At 42.8% G+C, this 24,025-nt stretch overlaps 1 protein-coding gene across 2 annotated transcripts; it reads left to right on the forward strand.

Moving 5' to 3' along the window:
- Positions 1–91: 91 nt before the first annotated feature.
- On the forward strand, positions 92–22,505 carry LOC139614393 (period circadian protein homolog 2-like). Of its 2 annotated transcripts, none has more exons than XM_071471599.1 (22): positions 92–250; positions 3,770–4,340; positions 8,286–8,378; positions 8,663–8,817; positions 9,013–9,134; positions 9,518–9,719; positions 10,985–11,036; positions 11,670–11,812; positions 12,880–12,958; positions 13,075–13,181; positions 13,284–13,437; positions 13,557–13,665; positions 13,764–14,037; positions 14,466–14,622; positions 14,713–14,849; positions 15,026–15,232; positions 15,362–15,607; positions 16,211–17,235; positions 17,371–17,590; positions 17,762–17,999; positions 18,100–18,250; positions 19,734–22,505. In XM_071471599.1, exons 2-22 carry the CDS (start codon positions 3,886–3,888, stop codon positions 19,887–19,889), a joined length of 4,482 nt encoding a protein of 1,493 aa, XP_071327700.1. In that variant the 5' UTR covers positions 92–250; positions 3,770–3,885; the 3' UTR covers positions 19,890–22,505. The 2 variants fall into 2 exon arrangements, with proteins under 2 accessions (XP_071327700.1, XP_071327701.1); XM_071471600.1 differs by having other exon boundaries at positions 14,469–14,622.
- Positions 22,506–24,025: the final 1,520 nt, after the last annotated feature.

The raw sequence follows: 24,025 nt of genomic DNA on the forward strand, positions 1-24,025 counted from the left end.
GTTTTTAGCCAATTGGAGGGTGCCGGGGGAGGAGTCTGAATTGAGGTCGAGCTGTGAGCTCTCTGATTGGTCAGGAGCCGAGAACCGGAGAAAGCCGGGGAGGAACCCACGGCCACTGTGTCAGCCCGACCAAACCGCCTCCCATTCAGGAATACTGGATGTTCCGCCGGGTGTTTTATCCACAGCCCGGCTCTGCTTTTACCTGACACCGAGGACGACCGGAGAGCAGACTTCTACCTCCGCGGCACAGGTTGGTTTTCTTTCATCCCCCCCTTTTTGTTAGTTTTTTTAATAAGAGTGGGGAAACCCGAGCTCGAAAAATAAGTTGCATAACTAAATCTAGATTGCGCATGCGCGAAGATTCAGATTGCTCTACTTATTGTACTTTTATAACCAAGAAAATGCCAGTTCGGTGTTTTATGTTCACTGGTAGGGACAGAAAAATGTCGGTTTATACAAAGTGGCTCCTCTGCGGCAAAGCGGCCGCTGTTTTGTGGCGTGTTTTTACCGATATTGTGACTTTTACATAACTGTGTCAGTGTACCGTGCAGTGGATTGCAGGTCAACGTGTGTGTGGATTTTGAATAGCAGGTCAATGGGAGTTAGATGGGGGAAGGGTCGCTTGTTCCCATTACAGTTGTATTTTTATTTTATTATGTTATTTACATTTGTGATAAATCTAACTGGATTGACGTTATTTAAAAATACATTAGATTTTTGCCAAGGAAGTAGGTTTATTTCTAGTTAATTACTATTTAAGGTCCTCTCAGAGGCCTGCTGTCCTGACTTAGACACACACGGAAAACTGTTTGACTTTGCTACGATGTACCTGTGGATATTAGGTCGACATGATAATCACATCACTGGACAAAGCTGCTATGTTCAATATGACCTGAATATTGGTGTTAGACCTTTATTATTTAACCACAGGTGGACCTTGAGCTGATTTTGACATCTGCTTATGGCAAATATGTTGCCCCCATATGTCCACACAGAGAATAACTAAGCTTAACTGTAGGACAGAAGAATTAGATAACTCATGTTGACATTATTTCAGATAAAAGAAGATGCATTGTATCACACCAGTCTCAGAAAAGCTTAGGGGACATTCTAGTAGATATATATATATATATATATATATATATATATAGTTTTATTAATGTGTTGTTACCATTTTCACAACTATAGGGCTTAAGACAAATGTAATAACTTGTGTAGTGTAATGTCAGGTGTCTGTAATGTCATTTTAATGAAATACTTGGCTTAATATGACTTGATATGAAAATAATAATTAAAATGAACTAGCAAATGTACAGCACATTTGCAGTCCTGTCCTCTATTAACAGCACTGGACTAATGTTTTCTGCCTGTGCTTAACTGGATTATATAAATGATTATCTTCAGCATTTTATATCCTATCTTCAGCCATGCTCATGTAACCCCTGTCTCAGATTTCATTAAAGAATGCACTTGAGAGTAGTTGGATACAAGTGAAAGCGTGTGGTTTTATGAAACAAGGCTACCACTACTTTGTGCTGCACAATAGCCAAATCCATGTGACTGGAGCAGCAGTTGTATAATGCCTCAGATCTGTGCTAGTGTGTTGGGTGTATCAGCTCTCTAGCTGAAGCTGAAGTTCACTGTCATTACATCATTATTCTGCTCTGTTTTGAGAATTACGTTGTTGCGTGCACGTATCTCAGAGAGTTTTCAAGATCTTGGGGGGACTTTGTGATTGAACACTTGTCTGTTGGTTAAGTAGAATTCATGGAGGAAAGGGTAAGCTCATACTTACATTGCATGATCTGTTCAGGGGTTTAAAACAATCATAGAGTAAATTCATTAGGTTTGGTTGAGCTGATTTGGTTTCTACTGTATTTACTGGTAAGCCAAGTTCATGACTGTTTGCGCAAGTTGTAAATGTTAAATATCGTTATGACTGTACAGCATTTATGTGTGAAAAATTGTGACAACATGCAGGCAAACCTCCTTATGCTGCAGACCTTGATATATTTTGTGCTTGGCAGCAGTTCCACTGTGTTAACCTAGTTTTTAAATATTTTTCTAGCATCTGTTTTTGGCTGTTCAAGGTCAATAACCTGCTGCAACAGTTAGCACTGTATCCAACTGAATAATAATAATAATGATAATAATAATAATAAATAGCCTTGTCTTAAACATGATTAACAATGTAAATTTATGATTTTTTAAAACTTGAACATGATATTCTGTGAGTTGTGATCTGTTTTCTCTGTGCAAAATGAATTTATAAGTCTGCATGTCTGATGACATAGCTAAAATCTGCAGTCAACCCTAACTTCCCCATGATTGGCTGACATCATTCTAACCTGTAGTCTCTCCTTGCTCTCTCTGGATTGGTCACTAACAGCAGCCAATAGAAAGTCCCCTTTGAGCAATTGGCTATTGCCTCAGTGAAACTCAAGAGTGGGTCATTTCTTACGGTGGCAGTAGATGTGTGCGTGGTTGGAAAGTCTGCTGGGTTTTTTGTCGATAGTTGAACCATGTACAAACCTTCCCATAAAGTTTGAGAGGTTATGTAAAACTGCTTATGTAAAGAGTGAAGAATAGACATGTTTCTGAGAGTGCAGACTTATATAAATAACTGCAACCTGATCGTGGGCAGAAGGAAACAGTGCATGTTTTGGATTTGGTTCCAGTACCTGTTGCCAATATTCCCTCTAAGGACTATTTACAGACATACTGTAAATAGTCTGAGCTATTGTTCTGCTGTGAAACTGTTGCTCTTGTATTTTTAATTGGTTAATTCATTTTAGTGAAAAATATAATTTGTAAAACTCAACCTTTATTTGTGGTGTTGGTGCTCATTTTACTAACGATTGGCAGATGTTGTCTATGGTAAAGAGTATAATTACTGACTGTAATGTTATGATGCAAGGTAAATGTTACTTTAGGGATGTTTCACATCTTTTATATTGCTCATTGATACAGGGGCACTGCACCGTGTTACATAAGGCTACCTTTATTTGATTTAGTCTAAAGTGAACATGGACAGTGCATCAGCACATCTGTTTATCATCTGCTTCTGCAGGTACCACATCATTGGCATTAATGATAATACCATTATATATGAGGCAGAGCTTTGCTTTTCTCCCTAAGGATTGGTTGTCAGTTTTTTCTCCTACCTGTTTATTTGTTAATTTGTGGTGAGACGAGATCCAGAGAGAAGGGAGGGAGAGGATACAGCTTGAATAGTACAAATGATTTTTAAGCAATTTGTCTTTCCACCGTCCATATTAGTCATGATAGTTTGTTCGAGGTGAAGGTTTTTGTTTGTTTCACATCTTCAGAGCTGTGTTTTCATCTCTGTGGACTCACCTTTTTTGTGGTAAAGCTTGAGCCGGATCACTCTGGTCTGGGGCTTAAATCTGCTCTGAAAGGGCAAACGCCTATTTACTGTGCAGACCTTTTGAGGGATGGATGGCAGCAACCTGTGTGTGTGTGTGTGTGTGTGTGTGTGTGTGTGTGTGTGTGTGTGTGTGTGTGTTTGCAGCAAGATCACTTGCTGTGCTGCTGTGCCCTTTTCTTTGTGATTGACTTTTAAAAACGCTGAGATCCAAGGCTGCACTGGCTCGTCAGATCAAAGTGATGGCCGCTCTGTTTTTGATGATTTCTTCTAATCCACATTGATTATGTCTAATTTTAGGACTCTTCAGTCTATTGAAGTGCGCTGTATTATAAATGGTTTGTCTGAAAAATTTCACCTGTGTTTTTTATTTTCCTTCTTCAGGCTACATCTGACCTCCTGAGGAATCAACTCCATTTACCTCCCAGTGCCATGCACTTCATGGCATTGCCATGTGGAAGGTAACTTAATCGCCTGTCTTTTGTCCCGTGGCCAGTCCCATGTCTGAGGACAGTGATCCAAAGCACTACCTGTACTCGACCCTGGACGGGTCTGAACGGAACCGGGAAAGGGTCGACTTCCAGGTGGAGGACGAGGAGGGCTCACCCTGCGCCTCCATTAGCCAACTTCACTGTATGGCCACCAGTTACAGCAAGGGTTGTGATGGGCGGGATGGGGTTGAACTAGAACAGGAGTTAGGAATGGCTTCAGAGGGGAGCGACATCAGCCATGAGCACCCGGCCTCACCGGGCTCCCCACACGAGGACAGGAAGCGGCCGCGTCCACCCTTGCACGAGGATGTAGAGATGGGTGGCAGCGGCTCAAGTGGGAGCGGGACAGAATCTCATGGTAACGAGTCGCATGGCAATGAGTCCCATGGCAATGAATCTGTGGGCAGCTCCAACGGCAATGGCAAGGACTCGGCTCTCATGGAGTCTTCAGGAAGCAACAAGAGGTGAGGAGACATGAACTGCAACAACTTGTAGTAAATGAAGTATTTACCAGTCACAATGCGGGGGGGTGAACCATCTAGGTCACCGACGTAAGGTTCATTAAATGTAATGGATGGACTATTTTCTCCTATATAAGTTGTTGTTGTCTGAGTCACTAGTGTAGAGTGACTGACTCAGGCTGAGAGGAGCAGTGGGTATTTTATTCCTAATTATGAGCCACACTACAAAAAGACAGTGATTGCTGGCTTCGTCCAGTTTCGTTTAGAAATGATTTGTAATTGCTTTCAAAAGAAAAACATCTACAGTATATGTTGGAAAAATGTTTTTGCTCTCATCAGTTAAGCACATGATTAATGTAATTACATAATTACGTGATTTTGATAATAATTCTGGATTCCAGTTGTAATTTTCTTGGCTCTAGTCTTTGCACAGAAACTATATGTGATTCAGAGACGCTTACAAAACCTTGCCCCCCCCACACCTACTGAAGGTTGGCTATTGCATAACCAAGCGCTTATGTTTTCTCCACCTCCATCACATCCATGAGATGGAGAAAAAAAAAAGGAAAATCTTTTCACAAGTCAGTCCAGTAGAACTCAGACGAAGATCAGTATAGTATCAAGACCTCTAATGTTGCTGTGAACTAAATGTATGAAATGCTAGTGAGCCAGTTTTCCTCTGCAGACTCTACTGTACTCTAATCAGCCAGTGTATTGCTTTGTCAATGACAGATGATGTTACACAGGGGAATGTGCTGACAGAATGAGTTCAGGACTTATACACACACCTGAGGAATTTGGAAAACTTTCCACCCGTCGTGAGGTTGAAAAGTTAGACGACGGCCACAGGCTTCAGTTTGATGGCTGCACACTCTGTGTGCTGCTTCATTTTAATTTAGTGACTGGATTCCCTGATAGCCCACAAAAAGATTGGCCCTAATGTTATCGTTCTAGCTCCATTAGATGCTAACATTTTAGAACACAATGTGCAAAGACATTGAAGGCAATTAGCTTCATTAGAAATAGAAACCAGGTGAACACTTGGCCTCAATCATTGGCTATGAGAAGTATAACGACTGCAGGATCTTTGAAGTCAGTACTGGTACTGGTACTGGTAGTTAACAAAAAACTAATAATGCTATATCTGCCTTTTTTGATGAGGATCCCCAGATTTTTTTCATTGTGACCAAGAAGCATATTGTGAAGACCATTTCACAGGTGAAAATAAACTTGTCACCACTTTCTGGTGGACAGACTATAGATGGTGACACTGTCGCACTTTATTTCTCGTCATTTATCGGCCAACATATAAGCTGATAAGCTGCGGTGAGCTAATATCGACCAATTTATCGGTCACGTTTTAATGAGAAGTGAAGAAGGGTAACGGGTGAAGTGGAGATGTGCTTTGGCTATATTGAAATTTAGTTGGGTTGGCTGTCATTTTCTGCAAAAAATTAAGTTCAAACAAATTGGCAATGACACGCAGTTTTTCAAATGTACTTGATTGCACAGTTCAAAGATTTGCAGTCGGTGTAGTGTACGACAGCTGCTTTGTACGAAGTCGACAAACAGCCTTATCTTCGTTAGTTACTTTGCCATCTGTGTTGTAAAACCCAAACACTTCCACACACTTTTTGTGATTGTCACACAGGGGGTCTTTGCTCAGTAGTGTCCTCCACTTTCACAGCAAACAACATACCATTTACTGATCAGTCAGTAGAGCATGCCTTAGATCAAGCCGACAGTGAAGTTTTAGAGCGGCCTCTGCTGGATCACAAGGCAAACTAGTTCAACCAGTCTTAACACTTACAGGCTGTACATTTTTAATTCAAACAGGTCATTACAGTTTGAATATTAACCTGTTCAAACAAATGTTCAAATTTCAAGTAAAAAGTGACAGCCCTTCTTGATTAGGAGTCTGATATTGGTGAAAATTTCCTGCTTTCTTATACTCTAATTTGCATGATACATACAATTAACTTTGCAAATCATTGAAATAATAGAATCTTAGTGCTGTAAGAGCCTTTTATCTAAATGCATTTTGATGAGAAAACTAAACGGCCAACTTACTACCTGTATTTCATCTATTGGTCATAAGATAATATTACAGGTGGATTTATAATAATGCATCAAAGTCCTATCATACATACCTTCAGCAAAGGAATTGATACTCAGAATAGATCAGTGTCAGTCCAGTGGTAAATGGATCAGGTTGTTTGTTCTGGACTCCTGGAGTGGACGGGTTGAATGTCAGTGTTTGATGTCGCCATTTTCAGGATTCAAACAATTTCTTCATTGAAAATTGGGTTTTCGCTCTTTCATTCACCTTATGGTAGAAAGCATGAGGAGGGTTGCAGTGTGGCTTGGCTTAGTGTTACTCAAAAGGAGAAGATTACTGACACCCTACAGGAGGCTTGTCTGGATTTGTTTGATTTTGTTGTTATAATCAACAATCTCTTGTTGCCCTGGAAACCTGTAGCAGAAGTTTCAAGCAGCCTGAGTTGACTAATCACTGTTCTTGTGGTTTCCATGTTTCCTCATCAGCCTCTTTTTCTTTGACGTTTTTTGAGAAGGTGCAGCATAAGAAATAAAAGTGAGCGCAGCTGTTACTGATAGTTACACAGCAATGAATTGCTGCCAGTTACTTTGACACAACATGAAAACACAACAGTTTGAATGGAGTTAAAGGTACTCGGTCTAAGTTTGGTTGGTTGCGTAGAGACGTGTGGACGCTAATGTTTCACAATCTGGTTTGTCTTGGGTTGGGACATCAATAAAATCAGGCTAGCACAAGCAGTGTTAAGTGTGTAGCCTTTTTATTGGTAATTAAACAATGCATCATGTGTTCAAAATACAAACTCCAGAGCAACAAAGAGCACTGCAGAGCAGTTAAAGTCAGATGACAGCTGATCCAGATGTGCAGCCGCCATCAGAAACTGACACTGAATCAGATGGCATCTTATTTATTCCTTGCATTGAATCTAAAGTGGGGAAAAAAGTTGCAGTAAGTCAGTTAGACTCCGTCAGACTGAATGGAATCAGTATACAGTAACCACTGTGATGAGCCCTCTGTCAGCTCCAGTTAGCCGTATTTTTTTGTGATTTATCACTCCCATTAAAGTACGCTATGTGCACTATGCTAACCTTTAAAAGAGGGGTAACTTTTTTAAATTCCTTTAAAGATCCTGTTAAGCAAATTCACAGATTTGTTTATAAAATCAATATATATGTTGGAGAACTACTCCTGAAAACGTGTGAATCATGTGAAACTTGTGTGGTACTGCATTGTGCAGTTATACGTTAAACTGTGTTTCATCATTTTTGCGTTGACTGTTTGCCTAAACAGGGTACTGATGATGCACTTGGTCCCCCACTTAGCATATCCCGCCCCCAAAGCTGTAACGGTATATAAGTATGGAGTGTACTAGCATCAGTGGTTCTCCTGCTCAGTGTTATTGCTGGTTAGCCACTTCTTCATCTTCCATTTCTTCCTGTCATTTCATGTTTTCCTTTTCTTTCCTTGTCATTTTTAATGGTTATTTATGACCTCATAGTCCCAAATAATAGAGTAAAAGACTTATTAACATTCTTTTTGAGTGTAATTAGTCTCTGTTATGAAAGGCATATTTAGAGATAACGTTGTTGTTGTTAACATTCAGCGGTGTAACCACTTATTCCCTGTCCTGAGCTGCCTTCCTTTTTTTCAGATTTCACATCCAGGAAGAGAAACATTTGCTCCGTGTTAGCTACTCTCCGCTTGTATAGACTTATTTACACAGAGCAGAGAATTCATTATGGTTTTGGCGCCCTGGGTACACTCTATATCACCACGTCCTTGACTCACTTAATATGTTTAGTCTGAGCTGTTGTTTTGGTGCTCTATCTGTTCTCTCATAAAGCTTTCTGTACACCTCCTTCAATAACATGACATGTTGTTTATGGTTCCAGCTCAAACTCTCACAGCCCGTCGCCACCGAGCAGCTCCAACGCCTTCAGTCTGGTGAGCTCGGAGCAGGACAACCCGTCAACCAGCGGCTGCAGGTTAGTTCACTCCCGAAACTGCCGACCCCCAGTGTGCACGTGCAAGTGAGAGTTTCTTCTCACACACAGAAATAGGGAGTTGGGAAAGTCAGACCCATAGGAGATGCATCCCAGTGCCAATCAATCCCCTCGTGCCCCATCCCCTTACATCCCGGTGTCTGCCCCCCCACCCCCACCCCTCCTGTTCTGCGCATGCTGGAAAGCCGTGTGTCTCAGAGTGTGACAGTGATGGTGAGACCTTGTCATTTTGATGCACATGTATCTGTCTCATGCTCGCCCTGCAGCAGTGAACAGTCAGCCAAAGCTAAGACTCAAAAGGAGCTCTTCAAGACCTTGAAGGAGCTGAAGATGCATCTGCCGTCGGAGAAGAGGAGCAAGGGCAAGTCCAGCACGGTCAACACGCTCAAGTACGCGCTGCGATGTGTCAAGCAGGTGAAAGGTAAGAGTTGCCTCTGTTTTGTCATGTATTCACATCTTTGTTAATGCACATCACCGGTGCTGGCGACCGTTACATCTGCAAATAAACCATTATGAAAACTACCAAAAGATTCTGAATTTTGATTTTACAAAATCAAAATCTCTTACCGTTATGAGATAAAGCTTAGAAAAGTGTCCATGTTCACTTGTTTTGCAGCCAATGAGGAATACTACCAGATGCTGATGATAAATGACAGTCAGCCACCAGGGTTCGATGTATCATCCTACACCATTGAGGAAATCAACCGCATTACATCTGAATACACGCTCAAAAACACTGTAAGTACCTCAAATCGCCACTTCACAGTAAAAAGGGAACACTCAAAAAGTCTTGTTTGTTTTTAAATGCAAGTGGATGGTGGTGAATAATAAGAATATCATGTAAAGATTTATGTTTGAAAGGACATTTTAAAAGTAAGCCTTGTCTTAAATGGTGACATCTGAAGATGTAGAACAAACTAAGGAAGTATATCAATTATATCACCATTGACCCATTGACTCTTTATGTTAAAATACTCATTACATATTGAGATTTAAATTGGCTTATGATTAAGGTAATTAGTGCAGTTCAAGAAGGATTTATCTTCAGTGTTTTCAACCTCCTGAAATGAAAAGACACTTAACTTGTTTGTTCTACCGTTGTTTTGTCTTTTTTCCTGTAGGATATATTTGCTGTAGCCGTCTCACTCATCACGGGGAAGATTGTTTACATCTCGGACCAGGCGGCGTCCATCTTGAACTGCAAGCGGGAAGTATTCAACAATGCCAAGTTTGTGGAGTTCTTGACACCTCAGGACGTCAGCGTGTTCTACAGCTTCACCACGCCATACCGGCTGCCCTCATGGAGCATGTGCACCGGAGCAGGTACAAGCCTCAGAGCTTCAAATAGGAATTCTGTCACATATTTTAAAAATGAGTCTCATTCAGATAAAGTGACTAACTGGGGCAACATGGTACAGGCCACTGTTGATAGGGATGATACAAAGGGCACGTGGAGCACGACCAACACCAGCCACACATAAAGTGCTAATGCCTTTCATGTAACCCACCCCCACACACACATGCTCGAACACACATATCACCTTTTTCATTAACATGCTCAATCACACATTGCGGAATGAACGCTTCCTCCCACATCTGCCACATATTTGCTGAAGACATGCTCACAGATTGGTGGGGTCACAGGCTTCAGTTCATTAGATACACCTGATAAATCTGATAAACCTACGGACGTGCTGATGTTTCACTGGTTTGCATTTCTAGTATTGTACAGCTGCATTAAATGATGTAACCCTTTTATCATTCTGGAGCTGGCTGTGGCCGTCCACTCCTCCTTTCATGCAGCTGTCAGTCCACTTTGTGTACTGCAGTTGGTGTTGTTGTCCCACTTTAACAGCTTGTGGTCATTCGGAGATTTGGAAGCTGTCGTCATTCCATTGATGTGAAGCAGCGCCGTTCTGCAGGAATCACTGGGTAACACAAGCTCTTAAAGTGATGACTCGACAGTGCGAGGGTTTTGTCTGTGTTCGAGAATAAAAATAAAATGTATTTAAGAGCACATGTGCAAATAGGTAGTATTACGAAACATAGCCCAGGTGACCTCTATTTTTCTTTTTTCAACATAAAGGTTGATAATGCGACAGCAATGACGATGACATGACCAGTGCTCTCTGCTGAAAAAATCAGATGATCCACTCCACAAAAGGCCCCGTAGACACCACTTGCCACCCCAACTACCTTAATATAGTCGTGTTCATGCTCTTTGTACAGTTTATACAGTTAAAGCAATAAATAATTATCAAACATATTTTGAAACAATTAATTAAAAACCCAGTGTACTTTTTGTTTTCAAATAAATGAAATCATTTTGCTTGTAAATGGAAAAGGAAAAACACATGGTTTGATACATTATTATTGTGTCCCAAAAGTTGTTTATGTGTTTCGAAATGTTTAAATGTGACAGTACATGAGCTCCTTGGGGGGGAAAAGTAAGGGCCATGCCCTGAGCAGCTGTTCCTCAGTTGCATAATTGTGCTGAATATCGATGACTAACGGATGGGTTGTGTTGAAATACTTGATGCATGTGGTGTTATATTCATCCCACCTTGTCCCTTTTTTCACTTATTCAGAGTCGTCTCCCACGGAGTGCATGCAGGAGAAATCCTTCTTTTGCCGCATCAGGTGAGTGACAGCAGCTTCTCTGACCCATAGTTTCCTGCTCAAACAAGCTCTGAGTCAGCACAAAGCAGGGAGGAAGTCAGCGGCTGTGAGCTTTTCAACTGTGTCTCCATCTAGTGGCCAGAGTCTGTGTTACATCTACAAATTAAATATAACTATATCTTTATATAATGTATTATTTATTCAGAGATTTAAGAGTAAGTGTGTATATTTGATATAGTAAAGAAAGTGACAAAGGCATTTTATTTTGACATCAAAATAAAGCTTTATCCTAGTTTATCCTAAGTGCAGCATTTTCTACAAGCGCCATTATTATTATTGACTTGACTAGGACAGTATCTTTTCATTATAATGAAAGCCTTAATTACATAATTACATGAGTAAAAATAAAAGTGGACATGTCAGACCATTAATAGGCTGTATTTCTTCAATGACATGTTATGTATGAGTCATGATTATGTAATAAATTATATATATGATGATTCCCAATGAGTTTATTCTGTTCATTACACTTAAGTCCATCTGTTGCTCTCAACAAAAGCAAAGTGTCAGTGTTGATAAGAGATGGTACAAATTTGTGCAAATTAGTCGATGAAATGTAACTATAATGTTGTGTGTATTATGTGTGTGTTGTAGTGGAGGTAAGGAGCGTGAAGGGGATCTCCAGTACTATCCTTTCCGTATGACTCCGTACCTGATGAAAGTCCAGGACGCTGAGCTGTCGGAGGAACAGTTCTGCTGCCTCCTGCTGGCGGAGAGGGTGCACTCTGGATATGAGGGTGAGTCGTGTGACCACAAACACACACTTCCACGTCTCCATCATGTAAGAGACGTCATCCCACAGAATAAGAAGCTTTATTATTAACTATATTGAACATCTGAACTGTCCAGAAATTAGATGATATTTGATACAACTTAATTCCTCCTGAAGAAAAGAAAACTGAGAATTCAATACAAGACACTTAAATTGTCCCAAAGAGGCAGTTTAAAAGGCAGACATAAAAAATACACAGAAAATGCATGAAAACACAACCAGTGCACAACAACATTGAAATGAAAACAACATCAGTGCAAAAATGATCAACAATGGTGCAAAAACAATAACCTGAAATATTGTAATAACAAAATGAGAAGATTATCTTTGTACAACAAAAAAAAACTATGTTGCATAAATACAGTACAGGTGCATATTTGGCACATCAGGTATAGGAGCCTGGATAAACAGCTGCACAGTGGATGTGGAAGTCACTGTATCAGTATGTGTGTGTGCATTTTACACACAGCAGCAAACAGAACAACAAGGTTTTCTGCATGAACAAGTTTCACTGATGAGTCAAAGACCAGAGGGCCATCTACAGGAAGTTACACATCATCAACAGAAAATACAAAACTGGACACAACAGCTGCAGTTACCTGTGTTCATCTCAACTATTGTCTCCATGTGTGTAATATGAAATGATTGGATAAAATATCTTGGTAACATCACAGATTCCTGCTGCTGTCCTTCACTGCAGCAGCAATTTTATCCAGATACACTAACCCTGGAGTTACTGAACAGATCATGAGCCCCCTGAGAAGCTCTGCAAAACTAATAAATAATAATAATAATAGTAATAATAATAATATTAATACCCCTGTGAAAGATGCATCATTCAGAAAAAAATGTTGGATGTTACTTAAGGCAGATGAGCAATTAGACCAAGAGTACAGTCCAGTATAGTAACTTTACAAGATGTTCACAAGGCAAATTTTGATCAGGTTATGAAGTGATTTTTTTCCTCCATTTTGAAACACCTTCCACTTTTATTTACTGGCTAATTAATTTGTTCCTTTTCTCTCTCTGCAGCTCCCAGAATCCCTCCTGACAAGCGTATCTTCACCACCACACACACGCCTAACTGTGTGTTCCAGGATGTGGATGAGAGGTGAGTGGGCTGAGAACCATTTAATTCATACAGAAGTAACCGTGTCATGTCGTGGGTTGTTGTTGTTGAGTTTAATGCTTATTTAGAAAGAGTAATTGTTGCTGTTTCTCCATCAGGGCTGTTCCTCTGTTGGGTTACCTCCCTCAGGACCTGATCGGGACCCCTGTACTTCTCAATCTGCACCCAAGTGACCGACCCTTAATGCTGGCTGTGCATCGCAAGAGTAAGAACCCTTTCATTCTCTTGACCTCGACCTTTGACAGCTGAGATGTTTGACAAATAGAAAGCAGTTGCCTGACTCTCTCACACACACACTCTCTCACAGTTCTGCAGTATGCTGGTCAGCCGTTCGACCACTCCTCGATCCGTTTCTGTGCAAGAAACGGCGAGTACGTCACCATAGACACCAGCTGGTCCAGCTTCGTCAACCCCTGGAGCCGTAAGGTCTCCTTCGTCATTGGCAGACACAAAGTCCGCATGTGAGTACTCCCAGTGTGATGTTATAGTCATAGTTTGTTGGTGTCAATGAAGTTATGTTCGAATATATTTCAGTTTGAACATGCCCGGTGACAGTGGTGTGTGTGTGTGTTTGTGTTAGGGGTCCTGTGAACGAAGACGTTTTTGCAGCACCAGCTTTCCATGGAGGGAAGATCTTGGATTCAGACATCCAGGAAATTAGTGAACAGATCCACAGGCTGCTACTCCAAGTATGTACACACACACAAACACACACTAGACGTCCTCTTTAATACACATTTTCATTCAAGCATCTGTCAGTTTGTGTAACAGTCTTTTCTCTCCTCAGCCGGTCCACAACATGGGCTCCAGCGGTTACGGCAGCCACGGCAGCAACGGCTCCCACGAGCAGCTTGTGAGCATCAGCTCGTCCAGCGAGAGCAACGGGAACATGACGCCGGGTGTCACAGCAGAGGAGACGGGGAAAGCCAAACCTCCCAGGACGTTCCAGGAGATTTGTAAGGGGGTCCACATGCAGAAGAACCTGGACTCCCACATCTGCCTGCACTCCTCCTCACCCACGCTGTTGCCATCCAAACCTGAGCAGAAGAAGATGACTGATAGTGAGTTTAATATCACCACACTCACCTTTAATTAAAGCTTATTACAGGAAGCACGTTTATTGTCAGCACAGGTGGCCCATCTTAGCCTTGGGCTTTACACAAACAGAAGGTAAACATGAGGGTTGGACACAGACCCTCATCTATATTTAATTCATCTTAAAAGCTGTGCACATAAGAACTATGCATGTGCACGTGATGCGAGTGCACAGAACAAAGAGCAGAAAACCGCCCTCGCAAGGGAGCGTCTTTGCTCTCTGTGCAGTGTCAGTGTGCCACAGTCATCAGAATCAGAAGGGATTTTTGTGGCAGTAAAATATGCTGAAAAGTGAATGAAAAATCTAACAAAACGAGAAAATGTGCTATATATGTGTTTCATCTCTTTTCTTACCTGCCTGTCTTTGTGCCTTTTTCCCTCTCTCTCTCTCAAGCAGCAGCGGCTCAGAAGAGTCCATCAGTGCGTCTGAAGGACTCTGCACTCCCTCTGCAGGTCAGGGACAGTACTGCAGCCACCATGGAAGACCTCACCTGCAAAGACCAGACCGTGTGCTCCTACCAGCAGATCAGCTGCCTCGACAGCGTCATCAGGTAAGACCTGTGTGTTCATGTTAGATGATGGTTCAAAGGTCACGTATGTGAAACACACTTTCTCTGATTAAATCCATTCATGTTCCTCAGGTATCTGGAGAGTTGTAACATCCCCATCACAGTGAAGAGGAAGTACCAGTTCTCCTCAAACACCACCTCCTCCAACTCAGATGATGGCAAGAAGGGCTCAGAGGACGGCATGCACATGCCTCAGGACACAAGCTCAGGCAAGTGGACACATGTCACACACCATCTAGGATTAGATCCAGTTTCTTAGTACCCCTGTGTTGTTCATATTCACTGTAGCCTGTATTCGCTTGTGTTCGGCTTAAGTAGTAACAGGAATTAGACTATAATCATCTTTGACTTGGAGCTAACAGATGATCTCTCTCTACTCTTCCAGATGCTTTGATGCTAGACCCCCAGCCAGGCCTGTCAAACATGAAGGTCCCTAAGAAGCCTCCATCTGCGGCCACTGCTGTGGTAGGAGGCCCCCTGGCGCCCCTCACACTGCCCAGCAAGGCTGAGAGTGTGGTGTCCATCACCTCACAGTGCAGCTACAGCAGCACCATCGTCCACGTGGGAGACAAGAAGCCTCAGCCAGAGTCAGGTGAGTCTTTTATGTCCTATCAAATAGAACACGCATATAAACATAACTGGACCAGCATTAGGTGTGTTTTAATCCATTTGTTATAATAAGGTCTGTTTGACTGACGTTTATGGACAATTTATTCTACAGAGATAATCGAGGATGTGGCAGAGAGCCCGGCGCCCCCAGCTCTGCCCGTCAGCATGGTGTCTCCGCCCAGCCAGGAGAAGGAGGCCTACAAGAGGCTGGGGCTGACCAAACAGGTGCTGGCAGCTCACACCCAGAAAGAAGAGCAGGCCTTCCTCAACCGCTGCCGAGAGCTCCGCAATGCCAGGAGCTTCCAGAAGGACTGTTCCAAATATCTGCACAAGCAGACAGGTCCAGCCCAGGCTGAAGGTACAGGAAGTTTCACAGTAATAACAATAACAATAATGTCATTATTTTCCTCAGTGCTGAGGTCACAGTGTGAATATACATTCTTCTTTAAGAACAGAAAAACAACCTTTACTTTCACATGATGTCAAATTAGCCTGTAAATAAAACTTAATTGTGACTTAATTTCTCATTATTAGACAACTGTAATGAAACACAGCCAAATTGAATTAACTGAAACAATATAAAGTATTAAAGAAGTTCACTTTTTCTGCTTCGAAGGAAAGTGGTCTGGTAGTTTCCATTTCTGGACATGGTCAGGTGTGACTGCGAGTTACAATCTAAAAACCAGGACGTAGAAGAATAGAATAGAATAGAATAATTATTGTCAATTTCACAAACTGTAAATCTCCTCTTAATAACATCTAACACAGTATGTGATTCTATATTTGAATGTTCTTCACAGTAAATGTCCTGTTTATAAAATAGTCTTCTAAAAACAATTTTTGCCAGTTAGGTTGCCAGGTGTTTACCTTGACCTCTTGACCTTTAACCCTGGTCTCCAGTTCACACACAGCTGTAGACAGTTAACAAACACCCATCTGACTTCTTCATGTGTCATCTCAGAATCATCTGGCCCTCGAGGTGCCGTCAAACAGGGCACCGCCAGGCCCGAGACGACTGCCAAGAAGGGCAGCCGCAACAGGAAGTCCAAGAAGCCACGAATGAAGCATCCTGATTCGTCAGACAGCGCCGTGTCGAACCGTAAACCCCGCCCCCCTCTGCAGGGTCTCAACCAGACCTCGTGGTCCCCATCAGAAGCCTCACAGTCAGCATTTAATGTCTCCTACCCCACCATGGTGCCTGCATACCCACTCTTCCCTCCAACATCTGCTGCCCCGGCTCAGCCTCCCCGACTTGACCCCTCCACAGGCTTTGGAGAGGGGCAGAGCACCCAAGCTCCGCCTACAGCTACTCCGTTCCCCACCCCTATTGTTACACCTGTGGTGGCTCTGGTGCTGCCAAATTACCTCTTTCCACAAATGGGGCAGCTGGGGCAGCTGGGGGCGACTCCTAGTCCAGCGTTTTTTCTTGAGCAGACCCAGACACAACCGGGATACACTACCCAGCAGCCCTTTCAGCCCCAGCAGCCAGCCTACGCCATGCAAACACAACCCCCCTTCCCCAACCAACAGCCATTCCCTGTGCAGACTGCCTTTGCCCCCCAGCAGCCATTCCAAGCCCCTCAGACTGCCTACACTTCCCAGCAGCCTTTCCAGGCCCCTCAGACTGCCTACACTTCCCAGCAGCCCTTTGCTGCCCAGCCTTCGTTCTCAGTGCAGACTCAGTTTGTTGCTCAAGCCCCTTATCCAGCTCAGCCTTTCCCCTACAGCTTAGCCTCTGAGCCCCCCAAAGCCCCAGCTGTGGAGCCCCGAGAAGGGGCAGCATCGCGCTCCTCCACCCCGGCCTCTGGGACACGGGAGCCAGCAACGTCGCCACCACTGTTTGAATCGCGGTGCAGCTCGCCACTGCAGCTCAATCTACTGAGCATGGAGGAGGGGCAGCGCTCGGTGGAACGTCAGGACAGCACAGCAGCAGCAGCAGTAGGAGAGAAAAACGGAAGCATGGCGAAGACCGACAACCATCCACATGTGAGAGACGCAATGAGCCAAGTGGCAATATCTTTGACTCAACATCAGAACTCTAATACACACACCAGCACTTCCACATAAAGGCTGTCACATGCAGTAGTGAAGTTTTTTGATGTTTTCCACCTTGTGTTTCAGGTGGAGCCTCCAGGAGATGGGGCTCACAGTGACGGTAACTCCTCCTCCTGCGACCTGCTGGACATCCTTCTGCAGGAGCAGGAGGATTCCCACTCTGGCACTGGATCAGCCACCTCTGGCTCTATGGGCTCAGGATCAGGCTCTGGATCGGGCTCTGGTTCGGGCTCAGGCTGCAACGGCTGTGGTACCTCAGCTAGTGGAGCTTCTGGCAGCAGAACAGGTCAGTGGAAGAGCATTTCTAACCACTGAATAAACTTTACTTTTCTAATTCATGCTACTTTATGATATTACTAGTTTGTGATTTGTTGGTATAAACATTCAATATTTCTATAAAAACTAGTTTTAAAGTGTACTTTTGACTGTTCCCCTGTCCCTCTAAATCCGTCTATAGGGAGCAGCAACACCAGCAAATATTTCGGCAGCGTTGACTCCCTGGAACACGACTCCAAGGCGAAGGCCAAAGCCAAGACGAGAGGCAAAGGAGGCTCTGAGGGTGGGCAGTCGCAGGCCAAAGTCTCAACCCAAGGGGAGGGAGAGCATTTCATCAAATATGTTCTCCAGGAGCCCCTCTGGCTGCTGATGGCCAATGCTGACGACAAGGTCATGATGACATATGAAATGCCTTCCAGGTGAGTCCCAGATGAGTAAAAACAGAATCCAAAAAAAGGTTGTTTGAAACACATAACAAATGTGTCTAAATAGTAATCTATTTGTTTTTTTGACAAACAGGGACATTCAGAAGGTTCTGCGGGAAGACAAGGAGAGGCTGAGGCAGATGCAGAAGAGCCAACCTCACTTCTCCTCAGACCAGCGACGAGAGCTGATGGAGGAGCACCCCTGGATGAGGAGGGGGGGTCTACCTGCTGCTATCAATGTGAAGGTCAGGGCCGCACACATGAACTCCACCACAGTTCTCATTGGCTTTGCTGTAACCCCAGATATATTAATGAAACTGAAAATAATAGATAGAGAAAAACCCATAGAAATCCATACGTTCTCAAGGATTTTTAAGGCATTAGGGTCAGATCTGTGTTGATTCAGTTAACACTAAGTCTTCAGTAACACAAACTGATCATCACTTATGCACAAATGAAAGTTTTGAGGGTAGTTTTGAAATAATACTTCAAGGAATAGTTCAGCTTTTTTTTTTCTTCCCCCTTTTGTTGGGAGTTAGATGAGTAGATCAAAACCACTCCTGTGTCTGTCTGTTAAGTATGAAGCTAGAACCAGCATCTCCTTAGCTCAGCTTGTCTTAGCAAAAAGACTGGAAACATGGTAAAGACCTGGACCTTCTGTCTAAGACAGAATTAGAAATGTTAGCTCACTAATTCTATCTTGTCTGTATAAAACTAGTGTCAGTTGGATTCTTGGCTGGGAGGAGGTACTTCCTGGAGTCTTGCTGGTCTGGCACATAGAGCCCCCATGGAAATACATGTTGTACTGATTAAATAAATGACATGCAACATGTTAGAGCCAGAGATGGTGATACTGCAGGTGGAAGTTGTTGCCTTTGGACAGAGCCTGTTTCCAGTCTTTGTGTTAAATAAACTGACCAGCTGCTGGTGGTAGCTTTGTATTTACTGTACACAGTCATCTTCTCACCAGGAGAGCAAACAATCATATTTCCCATTGGTCAAACTGTTTTTTGAATAGTCTCGGTGCACATAGACGTAAACATACCCACATTTAGGTCTTAGCACTGGTTTATTGTTTTTTTCTAAACTGAACTAGTCAGTGATGTAATGCAAGTGATGATATGATGCTCTTTGTCCTGCTGTGTATTGTTTAAGTATTTATTATTACACACATCACCTGAAAACTTACCTGGTTCTCTTTAAAAGGATAGTGTGAGTGCATGCTTTTAAGCCTTTTAAGATGAAAATGATCTCCATCCAGACGACTGTTTTAGCTCTATATCAGAAACGATCTCCGTCCATACTGTAATACCTGAAAACACACACATACATGACCATTCACATACACTGGGCATATGGAGCCTGTGTAAACAGGAAGCAGAAAAGCTGCAGAAAATACAACAAACTATGAACAGCAAAGGTAGTTTCACCGCACAACAGCTAATAGCAGAGACAACAAGGTCGGTACTCGTGTTGCTTTCATCACTGGTAGTCAAGGCTGATAAAGGCCCAATCAGGGAGTGATTAGGTGTGAGTTTTTAAACTGAAACAAGTGGACGTAGAAGTGTGGACACCAGGCGTAAACGTAGCAAAAGAGATGCATTTCAAAATGAAAATGTAGTAGTGTGGACGTAGCCTTAGATCATCATCGTGTTTCATTGTCGTATGATGATGTAAATTCAGACAAGAATGAAAGACATTTAATGTTGGCTTTGTGTTTGTGTTCAGGAGTGCGTGTACTGCGAGGACGCAGCAGAGGCGCACATCGAGGAGGACCTGCCCGACATGGACATGGGCGAGCTCCGCGAGGAGCTGAGCCAAGAGGGCCAGAATCCTCAGAGCCAATCAGAAGACCCGCAGCCTCAACCAGACTCTGGCTCCTGAATACGCACAAATACAAACAACACACACACACACACACCTCCAGCAGGGTGACACACTTGACTAGACCAGCCATAGACCCTGATGATGGACACACGCATACACGCGTGCACACATTGTGGCTGTGAGACAAACAGATGTGTGCCTGACCATCCTCACACACGCACACACACACAACAAACAGAACTAATGAGGATGGGCACTGATCAAGTGTTCATGCGTGGACATGGGGCTGCAGTTGGAGTGCAGTTCTGAATGCCCCCACACAGGGGCAGTAGCGCTTAACGGGGTGTTTTGGAAGCATCGCCCTGATAAAGTACTTTTGCCAGCTCGCACACACGAACACACACTCTCTCTGAAATGATCCAGCCTGTGTGGTTGGTGACCTTTGGCTTCTGAGATATTTTTTAAATTTAATTGTTTTCGTTCTCTCTGTCAAGGACAGAGCTTCACTATGAGTTATTATTAAAAAACTGTTAATAGTCAGTGGACGTCTTTTAAATATGAATATTCTAAAATATGAATGCATTTGATTTAAAAATGTTATGTTGACAAAGTAATTGTCATTTAACAATTTAAAGATGTTATTAACAACCAACCCAGCATTGTTGTTTAAATACTGCCAGGCATCATGTTTGTGGTTTCCTGTTTTGCCACATGGGTCCATTCAAGCCCTACAAACCCCAGGATCCCCTCTGCTTTCCCATCAGGAACTTAAAAGTCTAGTTGTGGTGCTCATTGGAAGATGTAGGCCGGTTCAAAGGTCAGGGACTCCGAATTTAATTTTTTTGTATTGTGGATGAGTTGTTTTCTCACTACTCCCCTCAGACCTGAGTATTTGCAATGGTAGCGCCCGACTCAAGGGCCGGTTGTACCTCTCATCAACAGTGATCGTCTGACACACAGTGCAAGATGTTCATGTATCCTATTTATTTTCTACCAGATAATATATGTAGATTAGTGTTTTTTTAAGCTAAAGCCAAATCCACACAGCTGAAAGACAGTCCTCATATGAGCAATTTACAGGTGTTGCCAGGTAACACTACATGGTATTTATAAGGACAGCAGGGGTGCTATGACGAGGTGGATGTCATCACAGATTCAGAGGCTGCTGAAATATTTTTGTTGCATGAAAACAATCAGCATCAGAAAATTGATGCACGACAGTTAAGTTGGGGCTGCAAATCAAAACTGAAGGAATGTTTATTTTATTTTAACGAATAAGATCTTTTCATCTCCAGTTTGTATCTTAAGATGATACATCTGGTTTACTTTTATAAATAGAAATATATATCCATATAAACTGCAGAATCTTGTAAAAAATGTTGAGGAATATTCTTTTTTTCTGTCAGTATCGTGCAGCTCTACTACAAAATGTAATTTTTGAACAAATTAGTAGTGTTTTAGGGATTTATACATTATGCAAAATTTCATTACCTCCAGTTCTACCCTTTACAGAGATATTGCTTTCATCTAATTTTTCTCACATTTTTAACAAAATCCTAAAGTCCCAATCTTCGGTCTCTGCAGGTGTGTGTGCAGCAGTACGGTTTCTCAACAAATCTGCAGTGTGGTGGGAAAATAATTGTAGCAAATAAGGGGACCATGTTGTGTCAGTAAGATTATATGGAAAGTTATAAAGCGAGGTCACACAGAAAATGGTGATATACTGTACATGCATCAGCAGCCGTGCAAGCCCCTCAACATGAAGTATAAAAGAAACTGTGATGCACGTGTTGTTGATGCAGGCAGTATGAGAACTGGGAACAACTCTGGTGCTAAGGCAGAGAAACTGCTGGGGGAAGGGCTTGTGAACGCAACACAGACTGGACCAAGAGCATCTCACTGGGTTAGTTTGTTTTCATGATTTTCTTTTTTTTTTATTTCTTGTTCACTTGTCAAAACTTTTTATTGTTCTATTTTTCTATATATTTTTTTTCTCTTGCGTGTTGTATTTTATTTGTGTAACGAAGGCAAGAGCTTTTGAGTGTCATTGGTGACGGACCCTACCTCTAATAAATCCCAGGTCATGTTACTGTAAGAAGAACATAGCAAGTGTATGCATGTTGGCAAAGCACAGTGGACAGAGTGGTCGGATACTTAAATCCAGTGAGTGATGGACTTGTACAGAGTCTCTGCCTTGGTCTGGCAGAGGTTTATGGACTCCTTCTAATCTATGAATGAATGCACAGACAAAGCCAGGCCCTTGTCACCGCCTTCAGCAACTGCTGTCTATCTCTGTTTCTGTCTCTTTTTTTTTTGTGCAAAATATGTTGGGGGGGGGCCTCCAACGCTCACCTGCGTATAAACCAGTGAGAATGCAAGAATGTCATTTGTTCATGTCAGAACTGAAATGTGGAGGATCAACCAGAGGATGACTGCACTTGTGTTTTAAACTTTACTTTAAATAAATTACACACTGATGGGCTGTTGGAGGCACCCTGACCTGTAAATGCATACACACAGTTCTGGTACATGATGTTGTGTATGGTCATGTAAATTTGTTTCATTGCCACTGTATGAGTCTGTGGTATGTTAAATTAGCACAGTTCTGTGCGTTTTTGTAGTTCAGATGTGTTGTTTGGAGACAATGTTGTTATAAAACTACAGAAATCATAACCAGTGTGACTCATCTGTACACCTGCTCATGACCCCAGCTCGACTGAACGCTTCACTCATGAAATGACTTGTCTTCCTGCTTAACTCTTGATGCAATCGCCCCCTAAATAGTAATAGCCCGGAATAACCCTAAGAGCACAAGGAGAGGAAACAATAACACACATTTATCAAGCAACTTACTCCTACTCACAGCAAAGGGTTAACTCTTAGGTGATGCTTGATCACATGTAGCCTATCCTTAGAGCATTAATAACAAACAACCAAAACACAACTATTGACTCTAAATCTGTCACAAAGTGGGAAAAGAATGAAAATAAATCTTGAAATCAGCATCACCTCAGCATCACCTCAGGGTCGCATTTTGTGCATTTGTAGGTAACCGTCCCATTTATATATCAGTGCTTAAGCAAATGCATTTGATTGAGCCCCTCTGTTCAGTGTGTGGCTAAAGCACTGTGCAAGTTATTTATCGAAGGCGTCAGTACGGTGGCCCTGAGGGCTCAACACACTGCAACCACAGAAAACACATGCAAATAAACAAAACACAAGCGAATTCAGGAAAGATCTCCAGCAGTTTTACAACACATGGTCACAACGGAAGTGTTTCCAGGGGACATTATAAAGTGGTGAACCTGGTTGGGACGCAGGTGTTCACCAGGTGTTTGTGCCTTTTGAAGTTAAAGGCACGGAAGTGCGCATCGCAGCCGCGCGCATGCGTCCTAGGCGGGTTCATCAATTTAAAAAAAAAGTTTATTTATTCCGATATTGACCGGAAAGTCAGGACGACCTGCAGCGAAGAGCCACAGGCCGGACCCGAGCCCCGCCAGGTGAGCCGCACGGAGCCTCAGAGACGCCGCCCTCATCACGTCGCGCTCCGCTGCAAGTACTTCCGGCGTGCTGTCAAACTGATGAAGACCTTTTCTGAATGGGCTCGTGTTTTCTGAGGTTGCAGTGCGTTGAGCTCTCAGGGCCACCGTACGTCATGAAGCTGAAACTCCTGTCAAAGAGGGGGGGGGGGCACAGTCAGATGGTCAAGTTGATGCAGCAGAGGCTGAGATATCCTGACTTTTAGTCCCTCATATGTCTCCAGCTCAAACTGCAAACTGCAAATACAAAATGAGGATAAACTTTAAAAAACAATAAGGAAGGGCATCAAATCAGCTTTAGATTTGAACACAACATGGGATAAAAGCCTCCTTTATAATGCAACCAGCAGCATCTCTTTGTTAGAGCCTCTCTGCCTGCTGCAATCTCTGGGGCCCTGTTTGTCTCCAGCTGAAATCCAGGGTTATTCACTCAGACTTGACAAAGCTCCCTCAGAGTCATTATACAACAGTTTCAGGAGTGAACTCATATTTATATGTAAAAATGGTGGAGTTTCTGTTTATATTACATGCATTTTCTCGCAAATAATAATAACAGTCATAATTCATCATGAATCATTTTAGATCTATGCGTGTCCAAAGCGTGTTTTCATGTAAGCTGAGTGTGATAACGTGTATCCTGCATGTGCATGCAGC

Source organism: Trachinotus anak, unplaced genomic scaffold, assembly GCF_046630095.1.
Source record: "Trachinotus anak isolate AG129_WGS33_773 ecotype Australia unplaced genomic scaffold, CSIRO_AGI_Tana_v1 ptg000034l, whole genome shotgun sequence".
Classification (NCBI taxonomy): Eukaryota; Metazoa; Chordata; class Actinopteri; order Carangiformes; family Carangidae; genus Trachinotus; species Trachinotus anak.

Coding starts and splice junctions, on each gene's coding strand:
- LOC139614393 (XM_071471599.1), top strand. CDS start 3,886: ATGTCTGAGGACAGTGATCCAAAGCACTACCTGTACTCGACCCTGGAC. Junction 8,818..9,012: donor ATGTGTCAAGCAGGTGAAAG/GTAAGAGTTGCC, acceptor CTTGTTTTGCAG/CCAATGAGGAATACTACCAG. Junction 13,182..13,283: donor GCTGGCTGTGCATCGCAAGA/GTAAGAACCCTT, acceptor ACTCTCTCACAG/TTCTGCAGTATGCTGGTCAG.